Source organism: Dipteris shenzhenensis, chromosome 27 (assembly GCF_047967505.1).
Source record: "Dipteris shenzhenensis isolate YYH24624 ecotype China chromosome 27, Dip_SZ_1.0, whole genome shotgun sequence".
In the NCBI taxonomy this organism is placed as follows: Eukaryota; Viridiplantae; Streptophyta; class Polypodiopsida; order Gleicheniales; family Dipteridaceae; genus Dipteris; species Dipteris shenzhenensis.
The window spans coordinates 17,637,385-17,648,247 of record NC_141622.1 but is presented as its reverse complement, the minus strand read 5'-3'; the positions used below and the strand labels follow the sequence as shown (position 1 = coordinate 17,648,247).

Genomic DNA, 10,863 nt, shown 5'->3' with positions numbered 1-10,863 from the left:
CACTTGATTCCATTTGTTATATGATACTGCCATTTGTATACTCCCATAGGTTGCTTTTAGATGAATATGTGCAACCATGGCATTAGTTCCAAGTATCTCTAGGATGTTCCCAAAAGACAAAGGCAACAATCTCTCTTTTGCAAAAGACAAAGGCAAAGATGTCACTTTTGGAGAGAAGGCAAAATGCCTTGTATATATAGCGACAAGGAGGAAGTCTGTCCCACTTCTCCCTTCCACAACAATAGACTGGCCCCATATAAGGGCCGTCTTGTCATTGTGCCACACCCGATGTCCAAATGGGTCAATTCTTGATGTGGTCAACCAGATCTCCCACCCTAGTTGGGATCCGTTCTAATCCCAAACCAAGCCACAAGGTGGATATATAAAAGGGGCCTCGACTAGGCCACCTTTGACATAGACTCCACCACCCTTTCTTAGGCCAACAACCTAGTCCTAATGGAATGTATGTAGAGCCATTGATGGAATGAGCTCCAATCATCGAAACCCCTAACAAGTCGATATCTGATATCCAAGTACATCATTAACATTTTCTAATAAGTAGAGTCCAAGATAATACACTCGGCTTGGGAAGAGAATCCCATCTCTTTGTCCAAACTTGTGTCTAATGTTTTTGGTTCCTAAATTTTTTTTTTTGTGAATTTTTACTCAAAATTCCTTGTGGATTGGTTCTTCATGTTTTTTTGTGAAATATTGTCTCAAAATTTTGTGGGGTGGTTTGAAATCCATTTAAGTCTTTGCTCCTAAAATCCTTTTGACATTTTAACATAGAGCAAGTTACCACCATATCACAATTGACATGTAAGGTTGGCATTAGGAGACCAATTTGACTTTAGTAAGTAAACTAGAAAATATGCAAAAAATGTGCATTAAAAATGACATTCTTGTAAATCTAGGATTGGGCCAATCTTGTAAAGGGGTATTCTTTCTATAGCTATATGAATGAAAGCTTGCTTTTGTGAAATTATGTGTCTATATTTGCCATTGTCAAAAGAACACCAACCAGGGTTTACCCTAGCTTGAATTTTCTAAAAGGTGAGTGTGATAGGATGTCATGCAAGAATAGAAGTAAAGATTGAATCTATTGTCTTTGCTGGCTAGTACTACTATGTGATTTTTCAAATATATATGCAATTCTCTCTCAAAGTATATCCCATTTAATAGGGCTAGCGTCTCCAATGTGCAGCCTACTGGAATATGAGGGTCAATGCCCCAATTGTAAAGGGAGAAAACACCTAGGGCAAAATGTGGATTGCCATGTGAATAGAGGTATATAGCTACCAAGTGGGCAGACTTGATTATTGATGGGTTGCCAACTGGGAAGTATCATGAGCTACAAATCCACCTCAAACAAGATCTATCACCTCAGATCTAGGTGATTTGTTTCGAGGACATCCTCCTTTATAAGAGGTAAGTTCAAAGTGTTTGCAGCAAATTGACGACCATTTCAATGACAAGTTTAGAATGGATCTTGACAACACTCTGCAAGTATCATGGTTCTCTTTGTTGGAATGTCCATGTTGCTTTTATTACAACACATGGCTTAACGTGACCTTGTAGCCAATCCAGTTTATGGCCTCTTTTCCCTCCTTCCTTAGTGGTTTGTAGGGCTAAGATATATCTTCATTCTTTTAATATCACCAAACATGCCAAAGCAGCAAGCACAAGTCCAGATTTCCTTCATCTTCTTTAGTACTGTCCATTATGACACCACAAATGAGAAGGTGCATAACCTGTGACCAAACCACACTAAGGCTTGACCACAAAGCCAAACATTGAATTGCACGCTCAACACTCTAAAAGCTTCTCCAGCTGGTTTAAAGTTACTCAAAAACAGATTCATTCCTTAAATGGAATCAAAAAAACAGCATAACGTGATGACATTTCAATTTGCTACATTTACATGATGCCAACAAGCCATATGAAATTTGCTTCTCATATATATAAACAAATCAAATATACTATACACACATTTTTTATAGATGTCAAAACCCACGATACGACAATGCATTGGTTTATAATATCTGCAATCAACAAATTGTCTATGGTTGATGGATAGCATACATAATTCACGTGAATCTATGTATATAGAGATTATGTAGTGCTTTATGTGCTGTGTTAAATCTTTTTTTTACAGATGACACATTATATACAAGCTTCCACAGATGGGAAGTTAAAGGACAGTACTGAGAGAGTATTAAAGCTTTGTAGCAATCGGCCTCCCAAGGGATCCAGATTCCCTACAGTATCCCAACACTTTATTTTGCCCTGGCAAAGCCTACTTGAGTCTGTCCATAGTCAAAGACCGTGTGGTATACTCCCATGAAGACATCTCCCAAAATCCTGAGATAAATTGAACTTAGTCAAAAAAATAAAATCCACTCAAATTCACACCACAAATGCAAGCATGTAAATTCAGCATTTCACTTTCCAGAAAAGCCATACCACAATGGTCCTGAAGGAATGTCCAGTCCCATAAAGCCGCTGATGCATTGCCTTTCCGTACCTACCTCCACTTTCAAAATATACTGCCACGAGGAAATTGCGCTAAGCATAATTCTCACCTATGTCACAAAGATCAGAAACTACACGAGGAATAAGAACTAGATAATAACCTGTTCAGGTGTAAGATCAAAATGGTTTCCTCCGATAGTAAAAGTAACCGTAGGCATTGAATCAATTTGGTCACAGTCCACAACAGATTCCCCATTTGGATTGGGCAAGCGCTCACACATCTAGCAAACAAGCTCCACATGTTAAGGTTGGATCATGGAAGACTTCACAGCTCTCCCCTACACTCTAAATACACCACCAGTGTTTTCAAGACCTGAAATGCTTCATCCTATCTTTGTTGTTCCAGCCCGCATCCAAACAGTTGACTTATAATTACAATATCTTACATTGTTGAGGTAAGTTTTGATGAACTCAGAGGACTGGTTGTTCATTAGTTGGTTCTGAGCCCAGACAACTGCCATTTCACAAATTGAACAGCCAGCATCTCCAACACCATGAGCTACCTCATGACCTCTATCCAGTATGCTTGCAATTTTTTGACTGTTCACAACATTTGTGTCCAATCAGAGAACTACGATAAATAACACAAGTTCTCCTTCAAGGCAAAGTATGAGCTGTAGCACTCAGCAATAAGGTCCAAATAATTTCACAGCAGATAATGGCAATGAAAAGCCCAACATAAGTAGAATAAGCACCACATTTCTTCTTCCTCTTGCTAAGCTCATAATTGGAAAGAAAATTCACCACCCACATACTTACAGAAATGTGCAATACATGTTAAGCCTATCATCCATTGTACAAAATGCACATCAATTAATGGGTCAAATGCAGACATTACCGAGCCAGCTGACAGTGAAATTTACCTAATCACCTCACCCTTGGTCCTATGAGAGCACATGCCGAGTTTTGAGCAAATTTTCCTTGGGTTCATCTGTATCCACACCACAAATGCACAATTTAAAGCTATACGTGACTAAGTATACAAAAGATCATTTTTATATATACCTTTATAAGACTAGAATATATCCAATCTTACAAATTAATTTAAAATTTTAATAGAACAAGCAAAAGAACAGAAGAGAGAATTTTTTAAAATGTGTAAATGAGAAAAATAAAAAAGAAGCAAAAGAACTTGGAAAGCAAAGCTACAATTATGTTCTCATCAGTACCCAAGCATAAGCTGCCATCTGGGTTTCAGAAGATTCCGAAACCTCTTGAGTAAACCCACTGCTTACTAAGCTTTGAAACACAAAAAACTTTGAAAGCAAAAAGAAAGAACCTAGCAGAAAATTAGAATAAGAACAGCGGGGAGAGAGAGAGAGAGAGAGAGAGAGAGAGAGAGAGATTAGGTTAAATTCCCATCACAACCCAACCTAACCCCAAAATTTTTTTTTTGTAAAAGAAGCAGAAAGAAACAACAACTAATGTGCTAACACAAGGAAACAAAAAGTTCTGCATGCAAGCTGTTCAGGGGGCAACATCAAACCTGATCCACAAGCATTTCAATCATCGTATCTCCATATTCAGTCACCATACTCTTGCACTGCTGATTCATTACCCCGGAGGCACCTATTGCCTCATTTATTGCAGTTATTATACCCTGCCAAGGAACATCTTAGGTATGAGAAAAAACTTTATCACGCAATATACACAAGCCAATTCTTAAACTGCAGAGGTTGTTGGAGTAAGAACCAATAAAAGTCAGAAAACATAGATTGAACTTCTTCAAGCCACACCAGACACGGATGTGGCATCTCAGTCACACAAGCCACATACAAAGCACAAACTGAATAAAAGTACACAATGATCTATAGCAGCTTATGAAAACAACCAAGCATTGGTGAAAAGGATCAACCTTCCAGAAAACAATGCACCCACCCAATCAACATACACCTTATATGAATCTAAGCTCAGCTGTCTTTCCAAGTCCAGATTTTTAGACAAACATGTAGAAAAGAGTGGAGAACTTCTGCTCACGAATCTGACTAGCATGAACTCCATAACAAAACATCATCATTATAAGAATCATGGATACACATCATGTAGACACTTTGTGCGCTAATATGAAACAACAGGGCATAATTCTTTTCCTCGTAGCCTATCCAGAAACAGAGAGAGAGTAGAATCTATATATACTTTCATAAGACTAAAACATCACATCTTACAATTACATTTTTGTACAATGAGTGAAAGAACTAAAGACAGAGAAAGAGAGACGAGGGATTTGTAAGAGAATTTTGAACTCTTTAGAGCCAGCTCTAAGCGCTGAAAGCATTTAAGAAGGATCACAGACCATTCAACAACTCTAAAGCTTCCTTCAAAACGTTAATAGACAGTTACCGTTGGACCAGCCATCAAAGAAGTTCCTGAATCTGCAATAGCAGCACAGCTCTCGGCACAGAAACCTGTTACAAGCTAGGATCAACAAAACATTTTTTGGTGCACCAAGCATGTTGATCTCAGCATTGCACAAACAGATAGCATTTAATACTGTACATGTCAGCATATGTGTTACCTGTAGTTTTTCCATCTATGAGAAAATCTCCCATGTCAAACTGCAAATAATGCCAAGTGATACCTAGTCAGAGGGGAGCAAGAATCCAAAGGCAGCTCACAGAACCATAGTTAAGGAAGGCAAGGCACAACCTGCCAATAACCGCGGCGAGTGACTGGCACATATGTGTGCTGTCCATCGTAATGATTAGGATCCATTCCCCCAAATATTAACTCCCCTCCATCATCATCATCAGCGTTTCTGTTCATCCAGAATGAAAAAACAGGCTCCGAGACCAACCCCTGATCCAGCATGTTATACCTAGATAACAAGGAGGAAAAGCACAAATTCAACAATCTGCTTCAACTAGCCTTAACCTTGGATCATCGAGTCCCATTCAGACATAACTGTGCACGTCAAATTGATTCTAGTATGCCACATGTAGCTGCTGCTCAAAAAGAGGTCCTCAGCAATGGTCCAATAAAAAAACTTACAACCCCCCATCTTCCTTTCAAAACATGAATATTCTGAAATATACCCAACATAAGAGTTATTTTAGCTTTGATGTATAAAAGGCACTTTTTAAGACAACTCCAGCAAAAATAATCGTAACCATGGTCCATAAATTCTGTCATAGCAGATTGTGGAAAACAAATAACTCTGGAGCATCTGTCAATGAGCACTCCCAGATCACCATTTGGGTCACCTCCACCCTTATCGTCAATGGCTCTGTGCTAAGTCATTCTTTGATTGCAGGGATGTGGAAAAACTTTGCACAATGGGGAACGAATTTCTAGTACCTTAACTATTTCAGCTTGCCATAATTTCTTTCAAGTTTTGAGACCTGAATTTCACCAAGCATTACAACCATTGACACTGTTCAAGAATTAGTTACCTTTCTTAAATTTGAGCTTATTAAATAAACAAGGCTCACTGAGAAGATTAAACAGAAGTTAAGTTACAAATGGGATCAGAATGGATACCCCAAAGGTAAAATGCATGAGCAAAAGGACAAATCCTCTCACAAATCTCCTAAATAGCAATACCTTCTTGAGATCAAAGGAAGCACGAGTCAGCTTTGGATACCTGAAATTTGCTTTTACTAACGCCCAAGTGTCAGCATGTGCGGACTATTCGCAATCTTCCATTCTCGATACGAAACCTAGTGGCAAAGGATTGGGGGCTGTTTTAATCCAAGAGCAAGGAGTACAGTTGAAATAGTAAAAAGTCGGATGACAAAGCGCTCACTTGCAATGTGTATGACCCAAAAATGTAGGCCAAAAGTCTGATAATAGAGCTCACTTACAATGTGTATGACCAAGAAATGTTGGAAAACCTACATGCCTTCAAAGTAGCATCACTACTTGTATAAAAGTATGGTCAATATACTCAAATACGCTCTTACATAGCCACCTTGTCAGCCAAATAGGAGAGGTGGTTGGTTTTAGTGCCATCAAATGGCCATGGAAAATCAACAAGCAAGATATGACCTACGAACGATGATGCCCTCTTGCAACTGGCTAAAAAGAACATGCAGCATGGTCATACCAAGCAAAAGAAGTATGCAAACAAATGCAAGAGGTATTTAAAGTTAAAATTGGGATTTTGTGCACTTACAACTCCACAAGCTCTCCTTAAAGGTTAGCACCAAGTTAGCCCATGGATATTATGACCCCTACACAATTATCTAAAGAGCTAGGGAAGTACCCTATCTTATCTAAATTTGGGCTCGGATCAAATCTAAATTTATTGAATCGGTACCTAGCTTACTCTTGTCTCTCCAAAGCCTCATAGAGTCCTTTTTTGACGTTTTCTCTTGGAGTTACACTAATACAAAGGGAATCAATCCTCAATTTTACTAGCACAAGATTGTGCTCAAGTATGATGCCAAGCCAGTCCGACAACAATGCTACCAAATGAGCCCCAACTATGTCCAAAAGGTAAAGGAAGAAATTGACAAACTCTTGCAACTATGTTTCATATCTCCACGTGGAATCTTCTATCATCATTGTCCCCGAGAAGAACACGAAGCTACACGTTTGCATGGACTACCACCAGCTCAAAGCAGCAACCATGTGTGATTGGCCCCTTTCCAATACCCTTCCTCACTTTTGTGTTCGATGCTATAGCTAGCCATGAGATATATTCTTTGCTACTCCCCACTTCAAAAAAGCATGACGCAATTCATGTCTCACTAAAACCACGTGTGCTCAAAATGTGAAGTCTTTTCAAGCTTCCACCGATGGATGAGGGCCACATCCGGAGTGGATTATGGGCTTGAAGGACCATGTCCTACATAACAAGATCTACTTCGAGTATCTCATGAAGATGAGAAATCCGGACAACCTGAGAACAGTGCAAGAACACCTACACCTCTTAGTAGATTAAAAAGCAACATTCCCTATCTCTTGGAGCTCCTTATGGACAAACCAGTAGATGTACTTTTGATGGAAACTTCAGTCTGCTTTGAGCCTCCTTGATCTCTTGTTTTTCACATGGTATCACAGCTTAGGTCTAGCTCGCCTTGAATAGTTGTACGTACACCTTAGGTACTTATGTTTTCTCATGCTTTCTCTTTATGGTTCTTGAAATTCCCGTCCACTCTTCACCCTCCAAGGTCTCCCAACCGGCTCTCCATACACTTGAACAGCGCCTCCATCTCCCTCAACTCGGACGCCTCCATGTAGAGTCCAACGCTCCAGCCAACAATGACTCGACGACCCACAAGCCTCTTCAGCAGGCCTTCTTCCATAGCAACAGCTTAACGGGTCCTCAATAGCAATGCCCTGCAACTAAATGGCTAAAGCCTCCAACGAGTCGCCAATGGAAGCAAATACTACAAAGCATTCGTGACTTCTCCACCTTCCAGAAAGCACCACAGAATAGCCAGCAACGGACTACAGAGTGCCTCACGACCGGCCAACCCCTACTCTAACGAAGCAACAGAAGCGCCACAGCTTCGTAGCACCTTGGCTCTCTCCATCTACAATCAACCCGTAGCCAATCGAGACGCTTAGGGAAAAATAGGACACCCCCCCCCCCTACAAAAAGGAGATGAAAATCAAGCTAGCTAATACCACAACTAGAAAGGAAGGGATCCAATTAGAAGTCCAAGAATGCATTTCCACCCTAATCTCAAATCTGAGGGAAAGATGTAATTGCAATTCAAACGAAAACGCTTGAGCTATAACTCACAAGGGCATGTAAGTGAAGATACATAAGGAAGATGCAAAGAGGAAGAAAAAGCAATGTTGGGATGGGGGCCTTATGGACACAATCAAGGCTACTTTAGAAAGGAATCAGGAAGACCAACGGGAAAGATATAACTACAATTCAAAAGGAAACGCTTGAGCTAACTCACAAGGGGGCGTGTAAGTGAAGATACACACAAGGAAGAGGCAAAGAGGAAGAAAAGGCATACAATGTTAGGATGGAGGCCTTCCAAAGAATCATGGACTCAACCAAGGCTACTTTAAAAAGGAATCAGGAAAACCAACGGGAGAGCAGCTGTGAGGGCTGAGCAAAGGGGGAACCTTACATGGGGAGCGGGAAATGTGAGCAACAAGGAGTGAAAAGCACTAGTATCTATTCAAAGAAAAGCTGCATTGATGGGATTTCTAAGGCTCACATCACGGTTCAAGTTGAGTACCCAACTTGCTAAAGGAATAAAACGTTCAAACATGCAATATTGTGTGGCCATTTTAATAAACCAGCTTTTTCTATCCTCTTTCGAAAAGGAAGTTATTTTTTAACAAAAACACACGCACTAAGCGTTAAATTATCTTACCAAGGGGGAGTTACATCATCAACTGCAATCTCCTTGAACCCAAGTCCAAATATGCCATCAAACTTTGCAAGCAGAAAAGTCAACCCTGGTTCTTTCGTTGCCTCCATAAAATCCTGTTTCAAATACATTTAAGAAGTCGGCATCATTTACAAACAAGCTAAAGAGAAAAGGAGAGAAAAAGAGACAAGGGAAGAAAGTTTTGTAAGAGACACACAACAACATCAACAGTCAAAGGAGAAATAAGAGCAATTTGGTAAGCTAATTTCTCCTAAATACTCAGGCACCACCTAAGTTCTGAAAGATTTTGTGAATCGCCTGAGTAAACCTAGTGCTTACTAAGCGATAAAATCCCAATCCAAACAACACAAACTAAGACAAGATAAGGGAAGTCTACCATTAAGGCCTAACCATTTTGTAACAACTATAACATATCCTTGTTTCGCATCTTTAAAGTTCAGCCAAAAGCCTCATGATACAGAAGCTATCTCACCTGATCAGTCACCTCCAAATCGCCTACAGTCAGCTTATCTTTAGAAAGTACACCATAGACGGCTCCACTGCCATATTGGATGTTGCAATCCGTGCCTGCCAATCCATCACATGAGTTACTTGGTTCTTGATTGCATTCAGTACACGAGAAGCATGTCACATAAAGACTGGACATACCATCAGCCTCGTAGGTAGACGACTTGCTTCCCTTGAACTTGGGATGGATGTAGCAAGCTACCTGCACCAATAGTGTGACAGTGTTGTGTGAAAATGAGCCATAGACCACATGTTACTCGACCGGACTCTAATAAATGTTTGCGACAGTTTGTGGACAGGAACCCCTCATGGACCCAATAAATCACTCGAATGCTAGCAGCTTAAACGATATAATTACTTACGTACTAAATCAGCTTAGAACTTAATTACCAGGAAGCACGTCTTCACGGAAAGAGGAGAATTATACGCGTTTTTTTTTATGAGCAGGGATCAGAATTCCATCTCTTTTGCCTTGTCCAATTCGGGAACATGCGTCCTATAAGGCCTGAATTCCACTAACGCGATCGCAGTATGCGCCATTGAAACCCAGACATTTCGAAAAAGATGCATACCGAGAGGCGACATTTAGATGAAGGCACCCAGAGATTGGAGCTGCCGGTGTCAAAAACGACGGTGAAAGTCTGGGGCGGGGTCCCGAGGCCGATCTCGCCGTAATACTGAGCATCGAGGTAATTCTTGAGGTGGATGCCCTGAGGAGAGGGAAGAGAGGAGGGGTGCTGGAGGCGCAATCGGGCGGACTTGAGGGAGAAGTGGTCGATGGGGTTTCTCTTGAGGGTAATACGGCGTAGGGGGGAAGAGAGGGCGAGGGAGGAAGAGAGAGACAAGGCGAGGAGAAGGGAGAGGAGGAGGAAGCGAGCCATGGAGGAAGACAGGGGCTGGGAAAGTTAGGGTTTAGCAGAGCTTTGCCAGAGCTCAGAGAAAGCTTTGCCTTCAATCAAACTCAAAAACAATCCACATGGAATTATACACGTGAGGTTCCTTCCCACCAGGCGTGACTCCACTCTCTGTGTTTCATTTGGTTCACTCCAGCGCGGAGCACGCGAGGCGTGACTCCGCTCTTTGTGTTTCATTTGGTTCAAAGAGTCCACAATCAAACCAGGTGAGGTTCCTTCCCACCAGGTGTGACTCCACTCTCTGTGTTTCATTTGGTTCACTCCAGCGCGGAGCACGCGAGGCGTGACTCCGCTCTTTGTGTTTCATTTGGTTCAAAGAGTCCACAGTCGAGGTGTCTCCGAATACATAAGCAAGAGTTCTCCATGAGAATGTCTGGTGGGTGTACATGCCTCGCACAACAACGCCGGCTCTCGAAACAACACAAAAAGGAGGTGAGGGAGCGAAGGAGATCGGGTACCCCTGATCCCGTGAAAATGCAAAAGGAAAAGGATGGACGGGCGCCGGGTGTGGTGTTTCACACCACCTGCCCACCTATTTTTCATTGTCAGGCTGCCATCAATATCAAGGAAATAGATAATTGGCTTGGTCGTTGAAGGATATCGTTGTGGGG

The 10,863-nt window shown here is 41.2% G+C and overlaps 1 protein-coding gene across 1 annotated transcript; it reads right to left on the bottom strand.

Annotated features, from left to right (window-relative positions):
* Positions 1–2,016: 2,016 nt before the first annotated feature.
* On the bottom strand, positions 2,017–10,375 carry LOC147883960 (aspartic proteinase A1-like). Its single transcript, XM_087398655.1, has 13 exons — positions 9,911–10,375; positions 9,480–9,540; positions 9,304–9,398; positions 8,814–8,926; positions 5,179–5,347; positions 5,048–5,087; positions 4,873–4,937; positions 4,019–4,132; positions 3,396–3,463; positions 2,919–3,072; positions 2,634–2,753; positions 2,464–2,546; positions 2,017–2,361 (listed from the first exon to the last, which is right to left on the bottom strand). Exons 1-13 carry the CDS (start codon positions 10,217–10,219, stop codon positions 2,277–2,279), a joined length of 1,476 nt encoding a protein of 491 aa, XP_087254781.1. The 5' UTR covers positions 10,220–10,375; the 3' UTR covers positions 2,017–2,276.
* Positions 10,376–10,863: the final 488 nt, after the last annotated feature.

Excerpts from the sequence above, each read along its gene's own strand:
- LOC147883960 (XM_087398655.1), bottom strand. The coding sequence starts at position 10,219 with ATGGCTCGCTTCCTCCTCCTCTCCCTTCTCCTCGCCTTGTCTCTCTCT. Across the intron at positions 4,938-5,047 it reads CATAGATGGAAAAACTACAG|GTTTCTGTGCCGAGAGCTGT; the intron begins GTAACACATATG and ends AGCTTGTAACAG. Across the intron at positions 2,547-2,633 it reads TTGATCTTACACCTGAACAG|TATATTTTGAAAGTGGAGGT; the intron begins GTTATTATCTAG and ends TCCTCGTGGCAG.